This window comes from Globicephala melas, chromosome 7 (assembly GCF_963455315.2).
Source record: "Globicephala melas chromosome 7, mGloMel1.2, whole genome shotgun sequence".
Lineage (NCBI taxonomy): Eukaryota > Metazoa > Chordata > Mammalia > Artiodactyla > Delphinidae > Globicephala > Globicephala melas.
In genome coordinates, this window is record NC_083320.1 from 37,954,596 (window position 1) to 37,978,334 (window position 23,739).

The 23,739-nt window shown below is 39.0% G+C and overlaps 1 protein-coding gene across 11 annotated transcripts in view; it reads left to right on the forward strand.

The window, feature by feature from the left end:
* The window catches only part of ANKRD44 (ankyrin repeat domain 44), a 317,233-nt gene that overhangs the window by 189,197 nt on the left and 104,297 nt on the right, over positions 1-23,739 (forward strand). For all 11 annotated transcript variants that reach the window (XM_060302105.2, XM_070045932.1, XM_070045936.1 and 8 more), the window contains 5 exons: positions 2,668-2,868; positions 3,231-3,318; positions 5,798-5,940; positions 6,967-7,179; positions 14,902-14,980. In XM_060302105.2, the coding sequence (XP_060158088.1) occupies positions 2,668-2,868; positions 3,231-3,318; positions 5,798-5,940; positions 6,967-7,179; positions 14,902-14,980 (724 nt within the window). The remainder of the gene's footprint in view (positions 1-2,667; positions 2,869-3,230; positions 3,319-5,797; positions 5,941-6,966; positions 7,180-14,901; positions 14,981-23,739) is intronic.

Here is a 23,739-nt window from a genome sequence, read left to right on the forward strand (position 1 = left end):
TATTTCAAGGCACAGGTGAAATGTTAAAGTGAGGCTTTTCATTTGTCCTAGTCTTAAATAACCATATAGATAATAGACTTTTGTTTTATATATAAATTTATTTGTTTATTTTTGGCTGCGTTGGGCCTTCGTTGCTGCACACGGGCTTTCTCTAGTTGCGGCGAGCAGGGGCTACTCTTCCTTGCCGTGCGTGGGCTTCTCATTGCAGTGGCTTCCCTTGTTGGGGTGTATGGGCTCTAGGCGCATGGGCTTCGGTAATTGCAGTACGTGGGCTCAGTAGTTGTAGCTCATGGGCTCTAGAGTGCAGGCTCAGTAGTTGTGGCACACGGGTTTAGTTGCTCCATGGCATGTGGGGTCTTCCCAGACCAGGGCTCGAACCTGTGTCCCCTGCACTGGCAGGCGGATTCTTAACCACTGTACCACCAGGGGAGCCCTAGATAATAGACTTTTGATGATTTCTCTGTTTTTGCCAAGCTCTTGTCAGATCTGATTAAATTTGTCATTACTTTTATCTTGTAATGTAGGTGATAGAAAGCTTTTACGAGGAGTAGAGGTGTCAGCTCTGTGACTTTCACATCATTTATGCTTGCATTAGTATTATTATTATCTTTAATCTGTGGGTTCCTTGCATAAATCTTGTCCATTTTAGCGTGTTTTTAGGTTAAGGGTATGTATTACAATCTGTAAATGGACTCGGCAGGCCATCATTCTGTATTTCAGTGCACTCAAAGTGAATGAATGGAGAGGGCAAGCCCCGCCCCCCCAGCACTGTGGAAGCCCCACCCCTCCCTGAGGGCATCTCCAACACTGAGGCAGGATCTTCCATGGAGCTGACTGAGGGCAGGACGCCAATCCAGAAGTTAAATACCAGCTTAAATGCTTTCCTTTTTAAAGAAATAAAATATAAATGGAGGTTCCAATATTTTCTTCCCGTATCACAATTGACTGCACATCTACATAAACTGCATAATTTATGATATGAAAGTTGATAAAAATATTATTTTTCTCTTATTTAAATCTTAATGCTTATATTGTGATCTAGATTTTCTTTTCTTTTCTTTTTTGTTCACCCACCTAGTTTTTAGGATAGAGCCTGACTAATGTTTCCTTCAATCTTCCATAGTTCTAACAGTGTTTTTCACATAGTAAGCGAGCATTAATAATACGTGTACACATGTTTCACTCTAAAATGGGCTCAAGGACTATTTAATAGTCATTATCATCAGTTGTGCTGAGGATGGGTGGCATATATCTTTTTTTTTTCCTTTTTGGTAATCTTAACAAATTGATTGTTTGCTTGGATCCTGTCAGTTTATTGCCCTTTATTTATAGCATCTAAATGGAGCCCCATTGTTTTCTTAAAGTGTATTCTCTAATTTGCAAAGTTAACTTCTTTTTGCTCTCATTCTACTGTTCAAGTTAGCCATTCATCTCAATATGTTGCCACTACTGATTCATGGAACATTTTTTTTTATTTCATCCTTTATGTCCCTGGTTAAAATGTTAATTCTGAGAGTTCAAATCATCTACTTTTTTGCGATTCTTCATATACCTGCATGATAAAGTTGATAGACAGCCCAGGTCTTTGGGGATTAAGGTGGACACAGGTAAGTTCTTTGTCCATGAAGGGTGGCAGGAATGTGGTACTAATGCCTTTCATTGGTCTGTTGATGCCACATTGACAAGGTGTCCATAAAGGAGCCAGGGACATCCAACTGGTCTCAGGGATGTCTCTAGACATAAAGAGAAACAACCGACAGCGTTCCCTTCTCTCGAGAGAAGCTATGTCCTTTACTTGACTAAAGAGAAGAGTGTCCTCAATCCTGGCTGCATAACAGAGTCCCCAGGGAGCTTTACAGACATTCTGAGGCCAGTTAGAATCAATACAGAACCATCATGCGTATTTTTAAGAGCTCCCCAGGTGATTCCATTGCACAGCCAAGGTGGAGAGTTACAGTTCAAGAGGCTAATAAGATGATTAGGTCAATAGAAGGAAAATCAAAAGTGGGAGGCTCAGGAAGGGTGAAGGGACACAATAGCGAAAAACAGTCTCATTTTAACATAGAAAAGATTGGGGAAAGAAGGAACAATTTCGTAACTTCAAGTTGATGGTGGTAATAGACATCCTCTACCCTTGACCGCTTATTGATCACACAGGGAGGGTTGAGATTTGACCAAGAGAACCAAAGATTTATAAATTGATCCAAGAATGTCTGGAGAGCTTTGGGGCCTTTGGCTTTGGAAGATGGAGGCTTACTGACCAATATGGCTAACCTTGAGGGATCTTTGGGGGCCCTTTGGTCTATGGCTGTTGTAACCTGCTGTGCACACTTGCACATGAGTGCTCTCGTTTGGCCTAAAGATACCTTATATTTCGTAAGGAAACCTTACCCTTGGAAGTTTATTTGGTTTTGGAGTTTTGCCAGGGCTCTTGGCCTAACAGAGAAAGGGAGAGTGAATCTGTTTTAATCTGTGCCACTCTTTTCATCTTCATCCCGTATGACCTTGCTTGTCTCAGAAGAATATATGTCATGAGCCAGCCTGTCATGAGCCAGAAAGGGAGCCTTTCCCTTTCTGTAGTTCCAGGGTCTGGTGAAGCATCTTATACGCAATAAGGATTGACTGAGTGTGTGTCAGTGACCCCTGCAAATTCTGCTTTTGTTGTAGGAAGCAGTGCAAGTGTTGATTAAGCACTCGGCTGACGTCAATGCGAGGGACAAGAACTGGCAGACCCCGCTCCACGTGGCAGCAGCCAATAAGGCTGTCAAGTGTGCAGAAGTCATCATTCCCCTGCTGAGCAGCGTCAATGTCTCTGACCGAGGGGGACGCACAGCCTTGCACCACGCCGCTCTGAATGGCCATGTGGAGGTCAATGTCCTCATCATTGAGAGCAAGAATCCTCCCCACAGACCCTCTTAGCCCCATGGGGAACCTAATCTCATTGCTGAGGCTTTTAGATAATGTGACAATAATATTTGTACACCAAACCTTAGGCAACTGTACCTGTTCTTAAATTTAGAGCCACAATGAATTGAAAAAGTAGCCGACACCTCAGTCTTTCCCTCTGACACACATGCCGCAGGTTGGCCGTGGTGTCTTCCTACTTTGAACTTCAGATCTCTGACCTGCCTTTAGATTGGACATTAATTTGGCTCACATCACCTGCTGAGGGTGAGGACCCCTCACCATTACAGAGTATACGCTTGATTTCACTGTCGGTTATCTTTCAGATGGTTAATTTACTCTTGGCCAAAGGGGCAAACATCAATGCGTTTGACAAGAAGGACCGGCGTGCTCTGCACTGGGCAGCTTATATGGGTAAGGATTCCATGAATAGAGAGCAAAGTGCAGATAACTTGAACTAAAAAAGCCCCGGGTTTCTCACTGACCACGCAGGTTTTCTCTTGGGCGAGCCTGACTTCTTTTCAAGCTTGGGATTCAGTTGAATTAAGATTCGGTCCTTGTACTGGCATGCACAGAGCACTCTAATTGGGCAGTTGCTTTGTCAGAGATTTATTTATCCTACAAAGAGCAGGAGGGATGAATCATGGCATGGCCTTCATTGAATGTGTTTCAATCTGGATTGGAAAGCGGCACAAATTGTGCTTATTTTAACTTGTTATGGCAGCAAAATAAGGTGTTTAAAGAGAAAGAAGGACGGGCTAGCAAAGCAAGGATGTAAATTTCATTTGTCTTTTTATTTATAAATATTCCTGAAAGAAACAAAAAGGAAGGAATAAAGGACAACACTCTGACTGTCGTGTAGGTGGAGGTGCCCAGAGTCACTGTGGGTGACTTCGCTACTGCACTGCCGACAGAGCTGGGGCTTGCTCCCTGTTCCTGCCAGCTCGGGTGCGGAAGACAAAGGAAGACATTACATTTCTATGCTTTTCCTCTTCACTTTTGTTGGCACTAGTACCACTGACAAATGAGAGCCCTCATAGAGTTTATTCTCAGTGTTGACTCTTGGGAAATGAAGAACTAAAAGAACTAAGATCCTTCCTTTGTGTTTCTAATTGGAGAACATCCTGCAGTTGGAAAAGCAGAAAAGCAGGATTCTATCAGCACCAAGTTATAAACACCCTGACTGCCCATCACAACACAGGAGATTGTGAAAGATCTACACAGTGGGACACTATGCAGTAACTACAGTGATGATATCATTAGTATTTTCTTAACATAGAAAGATTCTGTGATATGTTAAGTGAAAACAGATCATAATACAGTATGAATAATACAATCCTCATTTTTGTTAAAAATATCTATAAAATGAAAACAACCTGGGTTGTATTAAACACTGAAGTTATTAACTGAGTATCTCAAGGGATTGTGGATGATTTTGGTTTCCTTTTAACACCTTTTTGCCTTTTCTGAATCCTTTTTAATAAGCCTACGGACCTTTTATTATCATAAAAAATAATAATGTTAATTGTGGGGAGAAAAAAGAGAATGGGTTCGGGCAGGGATGAAATAAATTCTGTGGCTATAGATAGGCCTGAATGAATTATTGGACTTAAAAAAACAGAATCTTAAGATTTTGCACGCATTATCCTTTTTTACAAGGCGACATGGACTTTCGAGTTGTTTGAAGCAGGTTAGATGTCTGCATGGTCCCTGCGGGACTGGAGCCAGTGAGCGTTTGCCCCATGATGTTTAGGCAGAGCACACACTAAGCTAGTGTGACGTGGGACACAAAGAACCTGGAGTTTCACGTTTGTTCTTTGCTGATACATGGCTAAAACGTATGTGTAGAATTGCTTTAAAGCAGTAAAGTTACATTTTTGTGTGTCATCGGGATACATGTAGGAAAACATATACAGATGACTATCTTTAGGGACTAATGGACAAAACCAGGGCAAAGAACTTAAGATAGCAGCACCAGTAATTCAAAATAGTTTTTTTCTGTACATAAGTCTTCATAAAACTAGCCAAGACAAAACTCTGTCTCTTTTGTACACACACACACACACACACACACACACACACACACACACACACACACACACACACACACACACACACACACTTTAGGCCCTGGAGCCAGTACTCATCTTCTACCCTTCAGTTATCAACAATGTTTAGAGCAGTGATCTAAGCATTGTTCTAAGCATTGTTCTAAGCATCGAACAATCTTTAGTCAGGAAATAAAGGTCAGATACATTTATTGTTGTATATGTAGCAAGATAGAGAACAAAGGAAGATATTCTAGAAAATATGCCAACAGGAGTTGAAACTAGAAGGGTGTTCAGTTTAGCCAGCAACTCATGAGAACTTGAAGTTGAACCATATGAAGTTGCCATTTTTGTGGGCCCAGAAAAGGGTCAAACAGCAGCAGTTGCATATGATTTAACAATAATCTGGAGTTGTTCTGATTAATTGATCTTTTTTTCTTTCATTAGTTTTTCCAAACCAAATTGTCATTGTTAGACTTTTCAGTGAAGAATGGCAATTGGTTTCAAAAGCATTGCTTTCATTTGACGTGAAGTTTTTTTTAGTCTCTGGTTCTGACATATTGGCAGGACCTCCACATTATTTATTTGTAAACAGGCATCGATCTCCTTAAAGAGAAGCCTCACATGTGAATCATCTTCTTTCTTCCCACAGCACTTACATGATGCCTGACACATAGTACGTACTCCCTAAATATTTGTTGGATATTTGCCATGAAGCAGCTTTTTATAAACAGCTTAGCAAGATGCTGGCGGCAGTAAAAGCTGGTGGTGATAATTCAGGTGGAATGAATTGTCAAATTGTCCTATAAAGGTTAACGATGTTTTCTGCTGCTTTGTTTCTACAGGCCACCTGGACGTTGTGGCTTTGCTCGTTAACCACGGCGCGGAAGTGACGTGTAAGGATAAGAAGGGCTACACGCCCCTGCATGCCGCGGCCTCCAATGGGCAGATCAGCGTTGTCAAGCATCTCCTGAATCTGGGGGTGGAGGTGAGCTATGATTCAGGCATCACCCCATGGTGCATTTGTGGGTTTTCTGTTGTTCGGAAATTAAATCCTGTGTCTTTGTGGGTTTTCTGAAATTAAATCCTGTTTGCATTTTTATTCAAGAGGGAAAAAAAAAAAACAACCCTCATTTCTTACCATCCTGTCTTTTTTGAGTTTACGTGGGCAACTGATGAAGGGCAATGGGGCATATGCTAAGTCGTAGAAAGCCAGAAACAGACTAACTTTCTGTATCAACATAGAGAAATATTTTAACATCTGGGATACATATCCACCAGTCATTTTTAAAAGACTGGCGAGGTTTCATCATCCCACCTTTAGAACCTAGCCTTCTAAATCGTGGCTTCCAAGCAGAAATGAATGACAAACATGCTGAGCTGGAGAAGTAGACCTCACCCCCTTCTTCTTAGGTAGCAGGGTGGGAGCAGTAGTGAGGCTGTCCCGGAGGAAAGGAAAAGGGAGCTGCGATAGTGAGATGGTGATAACAGCAGTCAGGGCAGGTCTGGGAGAGCAAGAGGGAGCTGGGAGCTAAATGACCAGGGCAGCTCCACAGCCCAGCCACCAGAATGTGGCCTCTTGAGGTGTCAGCAGAGCGGGTTCTGAGTTCAGGCCCCCCAGCAGCTCCCTGAGCACCTCCCACCCTTTCCTCTTCTGTTCGCTGTTGAGATCCGGGCTCGTTTCTTGCTCCCCCGATTCAGTTCTCCTCTGGCGTTTTGAGGCAGCTTTGCCTCTCCCTTTTTGTCCCTTCCCTAGCTGAAAGATATCTTGCCACAAGTGGAAATCTCTCACTCTTCCTCCCAGCTCACTTATTGTCACTTTCACGTTTTGCTGAGCTTTACCTCTGCGTGAGAAGCCTTCCCAGGATGACCACGCTGGGGCAAGAGTAAGCTCTGAATGATCACACTGACAGATGGGTATTTCCTTTCTCCAGCACGGCCGGTAGGCTTTTGGTGGGAAATGGAGTAAATTGGCTTCAGTGCTTTTAATCGCCCATGTTGGACTCATTTGCAGATTGATGAAATCAACGTGTATGGAAACACGGCCCTCCACCTGGCCTGCTACAATGGGCAGGATGCTGTAGTCAACGAGCTGACCGACTACGGTGCTAATGTGAACCAGCCCAATACCAGCGGGTTCACCCCGTTGCATTTTGCTGCTGCCTCCACACACGGTGCTTTGTGTCTTGAACTATTAGTAAACAACGGGGCGGATGTTAACATTCAGGTATGACTCTCTCTCAGTCTCCCTCTCTCAGTGTGAAGTACCTTTGCGTTGAGCCTCTGTTTGAGCAAACTCACCTGCTGTAAATTACAATTAGTGAATTGTAACTCTAAGCGTCCTGATTCTTGCGGACTTATCCTATATTGTCGTGATGTGGAAACTTCTGCAGCAGTGGTGGTACCAGTGGATGACACGGAGGTTCTAGCCACGTGCCCTCGGTAGCTTAGTGAATATATGGGAGCAAATACTGGGTCTCAGGAATGTGGACTTGGCCGAGATTCTAATACTGAGGTGAATGTTGAGCTGATGGGGCAGAGATGCTGAGCATGAAAAGGAAGCCTAACCTAACGATCTCAGGTCTGTTTCCAACCCGCAAAGCCCTCCAAGGAGTTTCTCAAATGGTTTCCTGGAGTAAACCCCAGATAGTGACTTCAAGTATATGATATTAATCTGGTTTTAATGGTAATTCCTTTACTCAGCAAACTTACTGAGGACTACCTAGTGCCCTCTGTTTGGTACTGGGTGTATACTCCAAGGTGCCCTCAAGGGACTTACGATATGGCAAGGAGATGATATACTCAGATAATCATGGGACAAGAGAGAGTGTCATGAGTGGCGTGAGAAATTAATAAAGTGCTGCAGATTATAAGAAGTAAGTATTGACTTGCTTTTTGCTTGGGCATCAAAACTAGAGATTGCTTCTGAGCTGAAGATTGATATCAGTTGAGATGAGGAGGGATAGAGAGAATTTGAGAGAGGACATTCCAGATCCATAGAATGGCAAGCAAAGGAGTTGAGAGGTCTCGACAGGTAAACTTTAGGTAACCAGTCTGCTCACTGTAACAGATAACCAAGAGGAACTTTTGCAGGTAGCCTTCATGATCCAGGTTACATCACTTGGATGCATTTAGATTGTAGCACAATATCCTGATTTATACCAAGTGACCTTGTTCGCATCCTCAGCTTCCCTTCTCCCAAGCACACAGGAATTGTAAAGCAAGGTCCCAGTGTATTCTGTCTCTGCTTTTGAAAAATTGTTATTTCCAAGGTTTAATTTCAAGAATATTGGATCAGTCTATTTTAATGATCTCCTCTATTCACTATTAAAGTCCTTTTATATTTTTTCATTTAATTTATAATAGTGGGGAAATATGAGACAAACTCTCAGAATAGCGATTTATTGTGATTGGAGTATAAATCATATGAAAGAAAGGAGCCAGGAGCAAGCTGAAATGTGACCTGACCAAGAATGAGCACTTATCTACTGCCCAAGGAGTTGGGGCCTCTATAGGGTGTGGGTCCGCTAATCATTATAGAGGCCACATGATCAGAACTGAGCATTAGAAACGGTAATCTGGCCACAGAAAACCAGAGACAGAAAACATAAAGAAAAAAATGTATATATGACTACATAAAATTTTTAAACTTTTATATAACAAAACAAAACAACAAAAAAGACAAAAACAAAAACCTTAACATAAAATTGAAAGGGGAGCAACTTGGAAATTTTTCTGCAATATACATATAAGCAAGGAGTTAACATATTTAATATGTAAGAGCTCGTAAAAATCAATAAGAAAAAGTATGATAGTCTACTAGAAAATATGGGCAATTGCAGATCACAAGAGAGAGAATACAATATCCATTAAACTTATGAAAAGATATTCAGTATTACTAGTCATTAGAGAAATGCAAACTAATACGTTTATAATACTAATACATTAATATTTGCCTTTAAAATTGGCAAGTATCAAAAAGACTAGCAATGCCCAGTGTAATCAATGAAAAATTAAAATGCAATAAGTAAATATGATCCAGTTTTATAATTTCAAAAAGTATGTGTCTATGTATGTGCATAGAAAGAGAAAAATATCTGGAATCTACATCAGTATCCTAGCAACAGTTATCTCTCCAGCGGGGCAAAATTATGATTTGGATTTTTAGTTGCTTTTCAATATATTTGTTTTAATCTTCTTATTGTGATGCCAGAAGTATGTGTTACTTTTATATCCAAAAGAAAAAGAAAAGCTATTTTCATTTTTATTAAAAAAAAAATTTCAGATATAGTGGACCTAGGGAGGGGACAAGTAGAAGATAACTGGAAGTCAATGAAATGGGTCTGGATAAGAGGTAATGAGGACAGGGGGATGGGGACAGCCAACGGAGGGAGAGGCTTTGCAGAAAGGAAATCTCTGGGATTTCGTTGGACAAGAGATGGAGGAGATAAAGATGAGTATAAGAATTGAAATCTGGGCTTCCCTGGTGGCACAGTGGTTGAGAGTCCGCCTGCTGATGCAGGGGACATGGGTTCGTGCCCCGGTCCGGGAAGATCCCACATGCAGCGGAGCGGCTGGGCCCGTGAGCCATGGCCGCTGAGCCTGTGCGTCCGGAGCCTGTGCTCCGCAACGGGAGAGGCCACAACAGTGAGAGGCCTGCGTACCGCAAAAAAAAAAACAAAAAAAAAAAACGAGTTAGGGAAGATAGGAAGGAAACGAAGGGGATGGAGTGTCTTCATGAAGGTAGAAAGCAGGCAGAAATGAAAAAGTAAACTAGCTGAAGAGAATTTCAGAGTTCCAGATCTTGTAAGGGGACCCCATCCAAGATCCTACGTGGAGGTAGGATGAAGGTCTTTAGGGGCAACAAAGCAACCGAGGTGGGGAAAGAGCCAACATGTGGGGTTAGAGTCTAAGAGGAGGGTGGTAGAGGACAGGAGGCAAACAGGTGGCTTAACCGTCAGTGTCCCCAAGACTTGTGACACTTCTCTTGCCATCCTAATGTCTGAGGGACATCCTGTGGATCCTCTAAAGGAAGGAACATTATTGAAGTTAGATAAAGTATCTCTATTTACCAACCTTAATTAATTCACGGGGTTATCTGATGCTTTCCATTTCCTCTGTAAAACATGCCAACTGATGCTTTCAGTGTGCCCGATACTGAGGTTAGAAGGCCACTTTCTGGCATACCTACCTACTTCTCCCAGGTAACTGACTAGCAGCCAGTTCAGATCGGATAAGAGGCTTCAACTAGGTATGGTGCCTTGGTTTATGGCAGCCTTCTCTTCTCCCCCACAAAATGGACATGGAAAGCATAGCTACTTAATTTTAATAGTTAATTTTTTCCTGTAGACTGCTAATCATCAATAGAGTATAAGAAGCACCATTAAAAAAAAGTCTGAGACTTGGGTTTACGTATTACCTAATCTGTGTAAATGGGATTTTGAATCCAATCTAGCCTTCTCCCTCAGTCTCCCCATCTACTCTATCTACATCCTAATTCTCTTGAATCTTTATGAGTTAACTCTGGATGCATGGATCATCTAACATTTCCGTGGAGCCATTCGGTCTGACTGGAGGTTGTTATCTCTCTGCACCACATTGCCCTTGGATTTTGAAAGTGTTTGTAGATTGCAAGACAATTTGTATTTGTTTAGATTTTCCAAAGTTAGAAGAAAATAGCAGATTGAAATGTAGCCAATACCTACTCACGTGTTCACTTTGTTTTCCTCTGTCCTCACAAAACACAGAAAGTGACATCTTCATGAGAAATTGCAAGATGATGGAGAGGGGAGGAAGGTTATGTGTCCTGCATGCATTTTACAGTCCCTCATTTTGCTTAGATTGACCATGGCCCTGTCCCTGATTTCGAATATTGTGATATCACAAAGTTTAGTTACTATAAAATAATAGAGACACAATACTTAATACAATAATCTGTTGAAAGTTTACTCTTTTTTTGCAAATAGGAAGAGCATGAGGAAATATGAAATAATTTCCCTTCTCCATCAGAGACCACGTTGTAATTTTTGTAGCATCTCAAGGCTCTTTTTGGAAGCACTCAAACTAAGCATTAAAGAAGACAGTAAACGTGGCCATGCTGGATATGACTTAGAAAGATAGATTCAGAAATTACCATTGCCTACCTAACATTCCGCCTGCCTGTGGTCTCAGTTCTTTTCTGTGCACGGGCCCTTTAGATCACTTAACCCTAAGAGACTGGAACTGAAGCCCATCACACATTTACTGAAGTGGACCAGCTCCCTTCTTTGTATGTACCAGGACCAAGTTATATTCTATAATTGCATTGCAGAGGTTGAAGATGAAACTGGAATAGGCAAGAGTAAGCAGTAATAGCGACATGGCCCTTGGATCTTAAGAGAGGAAATGAGGAAAGGAGGGGGGTGAATGTCTGAGCCAACCACGTGCCATCTCCAGCCTTTAGAAGCATTAAAAAAATTAGACTGTATATTGGCTTTTTGCACACCAGGGTATTAGATTGCTTTTCCATTGAATTAGGAAGCCCTTTGGGGTTTCTGGCTATATTTATTTTATAGAGACTTTATTGCCCTCCACCAGAGCCACTGAGCTTTGTGGCGCCAGGGGGCACTGTGCCACAGAGAACACAGTGCCTTCACCTTCCTGGGGAGTAACTGTGTATTTAAGTTTAGAGAAGGTTTATGGGAGGAGGAGGAAAGAAAGCATTAGAAGTGGAAGAAAAGAATGAATGGATTTCTGAGAATGGAAACGCTTCATTAATTCAAGGATTAATCTTCCTTGGATGATGGTGAATTCTGCCCTGAAAGAATACTAATATTTGTCATAAAATATTCTTCGTCCTCACTGGTTTTCTTTCATGACTATGGCTGAACCGTAAGTCAATAGGAGAGCTATTAAGCAAGTTCTCAAGGTCACAAAATTTTCCAAGCCCTGAATCTGCTCTGGGAGAATGCACCTAGAAATTGGGAGGAGGCTAGAAATGAAGAAGTTCTTCTAAAAGCAAAGCTTTGAATAAGTGGGAGAACTGATCATTTCTTCTCCTTTGAGCATTCAGGGGATGTTTGGTATCTGAAGTTCTAGGGCCAGCAGCAGCAATGGCAAGTTCCCTGCCACCCGACCCCACCCCCATGTGAAAAATTTCTCAGGCAGACAATGAAACTCAGTAGGATCCTCAGTCTCAACCTGAATATTCTGAGCTCTAACTTGTAAAGGCTAAATAAAAAGTACTAGTCTTTTGACCTTCATTGGTTTTCAATGGCTTTTTGAAATGAGTTCCCTTTACACCTATACCATATAAACAAAGCTGCCCAAAAATGACTGCTATGATACCCTTAATGCTTCCTGTCCCCAATTCCCGACCTCCTGCCACCCGTATCCCAGTGAGAAAAAAAAAAGTCAGCTAAGGTCTGTCTTCAGTGACATGTGAACTCAGGCAAAGATCTGCAAGGGTAGATCTGAAGCAGGCATCACCATTGACCATATTGCCATCCTTTTCATTTAACCTAACTTTGGTCATGTCTGTTTGTCCCTTTACCAAAAGCACAAGCACTCCAAGGGAGGAAAAGGGTATGGTGTTTACTGTCCTTGAAATGGGACCAGCTTTGTAAACTATATACTGTAGAAACTGGTGACGTCTGCTTTGGCTCTCTGGCTGCAATTTAGTTAGTGACCACCAGGTTGGTGGTTACTCCTAGCCTTTAAGCTCTTTTCCAGGCATGGAAAAGTGCTTGGTTAAGTATTTATAAAGATATTATCTAAATGCTGAAATATTTACAGCTTTATGTATATTTAACTAAATGCTAGTAAGTTATGTTTTCATCTTAAATTTAAGAGAAAATACTGGAGCAAAATTTAAAGAAATAGCACCATCTAGGGACAAATGAATGTCAGCTCTGCAATTTCTGTTTTCTCTCTCCTTCAGAGCCTTGGGCTGTCATCACTTTTTTGTTGGAGGGAGTATGTCTTAACTCCTTATTCCTAAGTGGTTCCCAGACTTTTTAGTCTTTTGAATTGTCTGCATTTATCCCAGCTAAGACCCAGGCCCTGGAATCAGAAAGCTTTTAGGAGCTCTTCTCCATCATGTCTTATGATTGGTGATGGCATCATATCCTCATTTTCTTGACTAATTCTCCTTTTCCCTAAAGACGTAATTTCAGTAAAGCTTCAAGCTTACTTCCATCTTCCTTTCCTTTCTCAATCTTTTCTAATTCAGGTTATAATCATACAAGATTAAGATGGAGAAAAAATCCTATTTTTTTCTCCATCAGCCTGAGAACCTTTCACTATAATGATTATTTACTTCACTCAACATGCAGTTACCACTCTGACTAACTCTTCCCTTGGCACAGATTGTGCATAGTTCCTTTCTTAAGTCTAAGGAATAGACTTATAGGATATAATAAATATTCTTCTGTTAAACCTTGCGGTTTCATAAGCCATTCCAGTGGCTCCTAAACTTTAATGTGCTGTGAAAGTTAGAAATGAAATCAATTCTGATTCAGTTTAGGTCTGGGTTAGGGCACAGAATTCACATCTCTAACAAGAATCCTGGGTGATTCAGATGCAGGAGTCTGTGGTTCACTCTGAGAAATATTTAAGTGATTATTTGTTTTCCATTGTAGAGTTTTTGAAAGAATCATTTTAAAGCACACGTATTTGAATTTCATCACAAAAATGAACCTGTGTTTTTGAAATCTCATATTTTAACCTCAGGCTTAGGGAAACGTTTCTTCTGAGACTTAGAAAAAGAATAGTTCCATAAATTTCTTTATTTTCTTTTCTTTTTTAAATAATATCTGAATGAAAGAATACATAATACAGTCTCTCAGTTGGGGATACTTTGGGTCTAAAATAACAGTAATATTTTTGTTTGGATATCACTATTTTTAGAAGAAATTCTGTAAATGATTATTTCTTAATCAAATGTGTAGGACTTTGGTGTAATGATGACTAATGTATGGATTCTGTACATTTTTCATCTTTGGCTTAATCTGTGAGAGAGAATGCCATCATTTATATCTTGAATAATAAAGAGATGTATAAATTCAGCACATATTTCCAGATAATCATTAACATGGCAATTTACATATCTTAATCCTATGATTTCTAATGAGTTAAGTGAAGCAAATGTTTCTCTTTTGGAATAATCGAAAGTGGTGTTTCTCTGTAGAATTAGAATGTAGAGAATGGTGGAGGATTTCAGGTCAATTTTGAGAGTTGCAGTGATTTATAGCAATTTAGTCATCTTCAGGTCAAACAGGGCCAAACAAGTTAATACATCATTTGTCTTTTTTTCATGTACTATAGACAAAAGGTGAAAAAAACACTGTAATAAACCATACATATACTATCCATTATACTGTATAATGGAAAAGAATATGAAAAATAGTATATACTATATATGTATAACTGAGTCACTTTGCTATACACTAGAAACTAACACAACATTGTAAATTAACTATACTTCAATTTTTTTTAAAAGTTGAAAAAGAAAACTCCTTGAAGGAAACCTTCACCAGTAGATCACAGGAGATGAAAAAATGTTTTGGATGATTTCCTCAGTTTAAACCAGGGTAGTTTAAAAATTGTCCGTGTAACTAAAAATTTCCCATTTCTTCTCTAGAATAACTTCCACGTCTCGAAGCTTCTTTAAAATGTGATGTTATAGATAAATAACAGGACCTACTGTATAGCACAGGGAACTATATTCAGTATTTTGCAATAACCTATAATGGAAATGAATCTGAAAAAGAATATATATATGTATAATTGAATCACTTTGCTGAATACCTGAAACTAACACAACATTGTAAATACTTCAATAAAAAAAATGTGAAGTTAGGCAATAACTTGCGATATCACATACACTTTATTGAGCATTGCTGGCAATGTCCATAGGAATGTTTCAGATTGATGTCACTGGCCCATTGTTTCTCTCTCTCTCATTTTTTAGAGTAAAGATGGTAAAAGTCCTCTGCACATGACAGCTGTCCATGGAAGGTTCACACGGTCACAAACCCTCATTCAGAATGGTATGTGAGATTCTTCTGCAGTGTCATTACTGGAACAGTTTCCTGATGTGACTGAGTTTGGTTGTCCGTCATTTGAATGTGAAATATGATGCTCCGTTTTAGAGTTTATTAAGCTTGGATTTATACTGTCCTTTGATGAACTTTGCTAAAAGCTCTTAGACACGTCATCACCAATTCACTTAAGAGTGAGCACATAAAAAAATAAATAAATAAATAAGAGTGAGGACGTAGAGCCACTAAGTTTCACAGTCAATTCCCAGTCAGTCAAAGAACATGTGAGTTTTGAAACTGGAAATGATCTACTTGTATAGGCTCAAGATCCTGCATTTTTCACTCTGAAACTAATAAAAATAAGTATCAGACATTTTCTAGCAGCAAATCTGAATTATTTAAAAATTTTTGAATTCACCATAGTTCCATAAGTTAAAACTCGTTAAGCTACTTGGGCAAAAGGTAAGAAAAATGAGTGACTCAGAGGAAAAACGGGTACGTACATGATATAAAGGATCATAAAATCACAGGCTTGATAGAGACCTTGGAAAATCACATAATCTAGTAATTTCCCAGGCTTACAATAAAGGTGTGTTTGAACCATTGGGTTGTCTCTGCAACCAAAGTACTAGGGAGTGTCACTTCACAGCATGGTTCACGTTACTATTAGAGGGTCATGGCCAGAATCTGTGAGTGGATTGACTCTGACAACGCAACTTCTATTCTTTTAGCAAATGTTAAAGACAATTTTAAAAAAACAGGTTTAGTTCAGATTTTATGCTGACATTCCAGGTGAAGCCAGCAGTTCCTAAACTATCTTTAGTTGACCCACATTTCTAGTTCTCAAAATTCTGGCATTAGTCAGTTTTTTTAGACCTATCTTTTTCTCATCTGTAAGAATACTGGATGACATACACTTGAATTGTCAGTGGTACTAAGTTATGTCTTAGGCACTGAAGTCGTAAAACTAAAAAGTCATTTGACATTTGGATGGAAGACCAGCCAGGGAAATTATGCTGAGGAAGCAAAATACCTGCAGCAAAGCACAGGAAATTTATAAGCACTTCAGTGAAACTGTAGAAGAAAAGAAATCGCAACAAATTTCCAGTGAACAAATGCAGGTAAATGAAAATGAACTGCACAACACCCATTAATTCTAGTTTGAAATATATGATATGCCTTTGTCATTTACTTTATTGAAAGGCCACTTTAATTGTTTTGTTTTGCTTGAAGTAAAGGGGAGGTGGGGAGGGACCCTAGCATCTCTCCTCTGCACGCTTTCCTCATCCCACTGTATTTCTCAACTGTTTTTCAGAAACAGTGTCCACTGCCTTAAAACTAAACAAAACTAGGGAGTTATTTGGTATCCATTTTTAAAAATTTAATGTGAACATCATCACCAGGGCTTAGCTCTGTGGCATTAAAAAGCATTGTTCCCTGTTAGAATAATTTCAAGCACTAGTGACCAGATCAGAGAAAGAGCAGTTTTTCACCTTGTAAGCACTGCCTTCCTACAGGTCCATCCCCGCGGGCCAGACCCGTGTCATGCTAGTGTGCTTACAACAGTCTTGGGGGTGCTGCTGGCTGCTTTGACCTCTCTAAAAACCATCCCTGTGGACTTGAAGACTTCCATGCCCTCTCTGGACATTCTTGCTAGACTTTTGAGTTGGGATGACCTCTGAAAGAGACCTGATGTCTTGTCCTCTGTGATCAAGGAGCTGGTCTCAGAGCCTATCTCATTCTTGGCTGGCCTGGCATCTTGCTTGTGGGTTGAGTGGGATCCTGGGTCCTATAATGCTGAGGATATACTGGCTATAATACATAACTTATGTATAACGATAAAGCTAACATTGGTTGAGTGTTCTTCACATTGTGCCAGGCACTTGGCTAAGCACGCCACATAAATCCTTCCAACCACCCCATGAGAAAGAGGTGCTATTATTATCTCCATTTCCAAGATAGGGAAACTGAGGCAGAGAGGTTGTCACTTCTGCTGGGATACATGGCATGTATGTTGAGGAACAGAGATTAGAACCCAGGAAGTCTAACGCTGGAGACTGAACTCTCAACCACTCTTCTCTGTATGAACAATGACAGGTTAAAATGGTTTTTAACTTGAATTCTATTTACCCTAAGAGTTGCTTGCATTTGGCAGAGTTATTTATCCCTGTAAAAGGATGATTTGGCATTCTCTTCTCTCAGCCGACAGTTCTTTGCATTCATTGCAGATGTGAGAACTGGGAGTTCTTCCATTTGACTTTTTTAAAAAAATGCCCTGGGGCTTCCCTGGTGGTGCAGTGGTTGAGAGTCCGCCTGCCGATGCGGGGGACACGGGTTCGTGCCCCGTTCCGGGAGGATCCCACATGCCGCGGAGCGGCTGGGCCCGTGAGCCATGGCCGCTGAGCCTGCGCGTCCGGAGCCTGTGCTCCGCAACGGGAGAGGCCACAACAGTGAGAGGCCCACGTACCGGAAAAAAAAAAAAAAAAAAAAATGCCCTTAGGGACAAGAATAGGAAGCTCTTTTCTTTCCTCCTGTTTGTTGGTTTCTTTCTGGGAAAAGCCCAGAGGCTCACACCCCCAGGGCCTGGTGTCTGTCCTCCAGAGTGGGTAACCACACGACAGGACCTGGAATGCCTGTCCCCCATGGGGACATCACTTGGCTCTTAAGACCTGCTTAGGAACATTCTTGATGTTTATTTATTTGTTTTGTTAAATGGCTCTGATGTTTGGACTTTGTGCAGTATTTTTCTGCTTCTCTGACTGATCTCTAGTCAGGGTTATTAATTCTTTATAATAACTTTTTTTTTCAGAAGCATTCAGCTTTGGTAAGTTGATCGTTTAAGACAAAAACCCAAAAGACTCTTTTCTTTTTTAAGTTAATAAGCAAAGACTACCTCTGCGGTTCAATCACGTTGTTTGTTGTCTGAAGCTGTGTTGTAAGAGCCAGAGAGGGAAAGAAGTAAACGAAAACACAATCTGATATCAGAAGGCATTTGATCTGGCCTTTTGCACAGGCGGCTGCCTCAGATGCTGTCCAGCAGGTTACAGAAGTTCAAAATGATGTTTTTATTTTCACAGAAGCTTTAAAAATAAAAGTTTGAGAAGGAAGAGTGAAGTGATAGGATGATTCATTGTGAGGTTTTTGACCTCTGGGCTCACAGACTTTCTGAGGCAACTTAATAAGATAACTATTCTTGTTTGTGCAATGAAAAACGAATTTCAGATGAATACCTAGATAATGCTACATAAATCATCCCTTCTGACGTGCTCTGCGTATGTCTAAACTCATGATATTTATTTTCCTCACTAATAATCAATGATCGATAACAACATTTAACTTGCAACCTTCAAATGAATAGTAAAGATATTTAATTTGCTAAAAAAAAAGATAACTAATAAGGACCTGCTGTATAGCACAGGTTGCTGTATTACATTACTCTGTAATGGCTTATATGAGAAAAGAATCTAAACTAAAGAGTAGGTATATGTATATGTAGAACTGATTCATTTTGCTGTACACCTGAAACTAACACAATATAGTAAATCAACTATACTCCAATAAAATTTTTTAAAAAGATATGTAATTTGCATTCCAAGCAAATGAAAATGGAAAGGCTTCAGGAGTGACTATAAGATAGAAATTCATTCATCTAGAGGTCCTACTTTAATATAAAACATATTTCTAAATAACAAATATTCTCTTTTATTTTTCTACTAAGTTATGATGTTTTCTAGAAGTATATCTTAAATGACCAAGATAATTACCCATATTTTTACAGTTTTAAATTGACTTATGAAATGACAGTAACAACAGGAGACTTTATCAGCTCAGACCCTCTATTCCATCATTTCCAGTATTTTTCACTCTTCTCTTTTCCTATCCAATTTTTGGCATGTTTGAGGCTGGTAAACATGGAGCCCCTACTCTTGGCTGGGAAGGACATGAGCAATGTAGTGTTTGAAAGACTTCTTTGAAGTCTGGGGATCTGTCTCCCACAGTTCCCCGCATCAGCTCCGTGGGTGGACCTTTCAGGCTGACCACTGTGGGCAGCTCTCACACGGATACATGTACCCTGGATTGCTCTGAGGTATCCGTGGAGACCAGGTGGCTGCCTTTCCCCAAGGCATAAAAATGATCTAAATTGGATACTTCTAAATTTAGATTACTGTGAACTAGTTCTTGAGTCCCTAGAAGTTTTTAATAACTAATTTTATTTTAATTTTTCTTGATTATAAAATTAGTACATGCTCACTGTAGAATAAAATTATTAAAGAGATTCCCCCATGACCCCCATCAATGTGTCTCCGTAACCCCATCCCAAGAATTTCTATTGACAGTTTGGTGAAACTTCCAGATTTTCCTATGTACTTAAGAATGTATATATAAAGATACATAATTATTACTTTTACAGAAATGATTATAGTCCATTTATTTGAACAACTGATTTTAAAAATCACTACTGTGCCACAGACACAAAGATATGAGGAAAGATCAGCATTTGTATTCAAGTGGCCATTTATATTTCTCTGTCACAAAGTTAAAAAGGGATCACCTTTTTGTAAACAGCTATTAAGTTGCAAACTCCAAATGTGCAAATCTGTTGGCAGCAGCTAAACTCTACCTGCCAAAGTCTTGGCTGCAGAGTGAAGCATCTTAAATCCTGTGTAAACATATGTACTAATTGGAGTTTGTTTTTTTTTCTTAACGTCTTCCCCTTCTACAAAGCTCACACATATTTGTAATTATTTCACTTTCTAGGAGAGATTCTCGTTCATTAACTCTGTTGTGCCAGTACACCTGGCTAGAAAATATATTGTTTGTTGGAAATAAATCTTAGGGAGTTGGTGGTCATAGTTAGGATTCATTAGAATGAAGGACCATACAGATATTATCGTGAAGATTTTATAATGGTCATATTATAAGAAATAGTGTCTTGGCCTGGAAGTTAATGCTTTTTCCTCAGATCTGAAAAGACTCTCAATGACTTCCTTTTGGTACTCAAGTATACCTCTGATGGGTGTGCAAATGGGCACAGCCTTTCTCAAAAGCAATTTGCCAGTGTCCATCAAGAGCCTTAAAAACATTCATACTTGTGATCTAGTAGTTCTACTTGTAAAAATATTGCTGAAGGAGATCGTCTGAAATGGTGGATAAAGATTACGTATAATTATGTTCGTTCCTGTGTTTTTCCTAATGGCAAAATTTGGGCATAGCCTAAATGCCTAGTAATTGGGGACTTGTTGAGTGAATTCTCTAAATACTGATATCATGTAGTCATTTACAGTTGTGTTAATGAAACTAATTAATGACGTGGGAAGTGTTTGTGATATAATATTAAGGGGGAGATGGGGATACAAAACTCTTTCTACCCTATGATCTCAACCATGGGAAATGTCTTCACACACAAGTGCACACACACATACAAACAAGTGGAAGAATATATCCAGAGTATTAATACTGATTATCTCGGATAATCAGTGAATTTATAGATGACTTCTGTTTTCTTCTTTGTATTTTACTGCATCTTCTAAATTTTCTACAGTGAGAAAATTACTTTCTCAGTAATAAATATTATTTAAAGTAAATGCTTAATATCTTTTTAGATTGATCTAAGCCATTTATATAATATTTGCATTTCTCAGGATTTTGTATTTCTTATTCTGGAATATATAAATGTGTATGTGTAGTTTAGATATATAAACTAAACATTATAGTATTAGTATCTTAAAATTATGTATTTTAGTTTTAAAATATCAGCTTACTCTAGTCCAATATAATTGATGATGGGAGTAAAGCTTAAGATTTGACCTATTCTAAAGTACCTGATATCTAAGAGCATGAGCTGACAATTCAATAACTTAACTGCTTTCCATAATGATGCAGAGATTTGTTTATGAACAGGATAGTCAGGAAATAAAACCTTAGAATAATTTATATTCAGTGCCCCAATATCCTAGGTGCTTTCTTTTATTAAAAGCATAAGTGTGTGTGGGCTTACATAAGCAAGAGTACACACTATGTGATTTTTCTCCTTGGTGTACTTCCCTGTCCTTTACTCCCTCCCCTTTTCCTACTTTCTTCAGGCCCTTCCTTTTTGACTGGGATGTAATTCATATACTATAAAAGTCACCATTTTAAAGTGTACAGTTCAGTGGATTTCAGTATTTTCACAAGGCTTTACAACCATCACCATTATGTAATTCCAGAACATTTTCATCACACCCCTTCAAAATCTTTATCCCAGTTAGCAGTCACTCCCCATTTCTCCCTCTCCTTGATTTCTCCTTATTTCATGATTTTCAAGGACTCTTAAACTACTTGGAAGCTTATCCAATTATCACTTAATGCATGTAGCAAATATTTTCACATATGTCAGTTTCCTTATTGCTAGGATGTGGGGAAAGCCTTTTTAACTACAATGCAAAATCTAAATACAATAAAAGACATAAATTACGAAAAAGAATTTTTTTCAGGGTAGAACACCAAAGACAAATGAAAATCTAGGCCAAAAATATTTGCAACATGTATTACTGATAAATGGGCAATCTCCCAAATATTTTAAGAACCTTTAAAAATTAAGGAATAAAAGATCTCTCTCTCTCTCTCTCTCTCTCTCACACACACACACACACACACACACACATACACACACACACACACTCTTAGAAAAATAGGGAGAAGTCATGAAAAAATGGTTCATAGGAAAAGGTAAACAAATGGCCCTTTAATATATTAAAAGATTCTCAACTTCCTTAACAAGAGAAATGAAAAGACTACAGTGAGATACCAGTTCTCACTCATTACATGGTATATATTCAAAAGCTTGACAAGGCTGGGGAGGAGAAAAGGCACTCTCATACATTGCTTGTGTGAGTGCAAAATTGCACAGCGCCTAAAGAGGGAAACGTGGCAAAATCTAACAAAACCACATACTCATTTCTGTAACCTAGAAATCCCCTTTCTAGGAATTTATTCTGAAGATAGACCCAACAAATACAAAACACTTGCAGAATGAGGTTATTCACTACAACATTCCTGATATTAGCGAAATGATTTTTACCACCTACACTACACTACAACATTCCTGATATTAGCGAAATGATTTTCACCCACCAGTTGGGTACAACCATACCCAACTGGTGTACTTAACTAATACATCCATGCAATGAAAAATAATTAAGCTGTACTAAAATGAGGAAGAGTTCCAAGAAGGGATCTCTAGGAGTGAATTCGAGGGTATGTTGTTAAGTGAAAAACAACAAAAAAAGCATGGTATAAAAGATTCTATTGTGCTTGTTTTTGCAAAGAGAAACACAGAAAGCATAAACCAAAACTAAAGAAAGTGATTAATTACTATAGGAAGTGGTTGAGAGTGAAGTGAAAGGGATAGAAATGAGAGTGGGACTTTTTAAAAGTGTAGAATTTTTGACTTTTGACACATGTGTTACACATTAATAAAATTAAAGCAAAGCTGGTAAACATTTTGAAAACAAAATCCAATGAACCTGTGTATCAAATTGATAATGTAAGCACACAGAATAAAGAATTCAGATAACTTTTGAACAAAGTACTCGCTGTATATGCTAAAATCATTATAGGAAACTTTGTTGGGAAATAGAGTATTTGCACAGTCTGGAAGTATCACCCACAAATTCCTTGTTAATTACAAAAGGGGAAAAGACATTTGTACAGTGGAGAGTGCTGGCCGGCATCTCTTGTATTTCTTATTCTGGAAGACATAAATGTGTATGTATAGTTCAGATATACAAACTAAACATTATAGTATTAGTAGCTTAAAATTATGTATTTTAGTTTTGAAATATCAGCTTACTGATATTTTCTTACTGATAATCAAGCCTTTTTTTTTTTTTATTGTGGTACAAAAAATTTACCATTTAAACTATGTTTAAGTGGCGCTAGTAAGTACGTTCACGTTGTTGTGCAGCCATCACCACTACCCATCTCCAGAACTTACTTTTTTTCATGTTCCCAAACTGACACTCTGTACCTATTGCAAGTAATCAAAAGTTGCATCACCCAGTAATGGAAAAACTTGACCTTATGTGTGTGCTGTGGAGATGTGATGGGAAGTGCAATTCAACTCTGGGGTATTCTTGCCAAAATGTTTAGCCTGAATCTAGTAATGAGGAAATAATCAGACAATTCCAGAATGCAGTATATCCTACATGACTCCTGGCATGGTCTCCAAAAGTATCAATGACATGGGAGATAAATATATAAATACATAAAAGGCAGGAGGATTGTTTTAGATGAAAGGAAACTAAAGAGACATGACAACCAAATGCTATCAGAATCTTTGATTGGATCCTGGATTTAAAAAAAAACAGTTATAAAGCACATTTGGGGGAATAATCGGAGAAATTGGAATATGCACTTATATTATGTAAAATTATGGTATCAGTGTTATATTTCTTGGATATGATGATGAAATTATGGTTATGCGGGAGACTGTCTTTGTTCTTGGGGTGAAATGTCATGATGTCTGACTTATTTCTAAATGGTTCTTCAAATGAATGAATAGACTACTTATCTTTCATATTATATATTATATATAACTTTTCATATATATACGAAAAGTTGAGGGAAAGAAAGAAATGTAGTAAAATAAAAATTAGGGGAAAAAGAAGGCAAAATAAAATAAGATGTTTACTGTGTTACTAAAGTGATGGTTAATGTTATAGTTTTAATAAATACAGATTTTTCAGTTTATGGTTGATGCTTTTACTCATCAGCATTTAGATAATCAA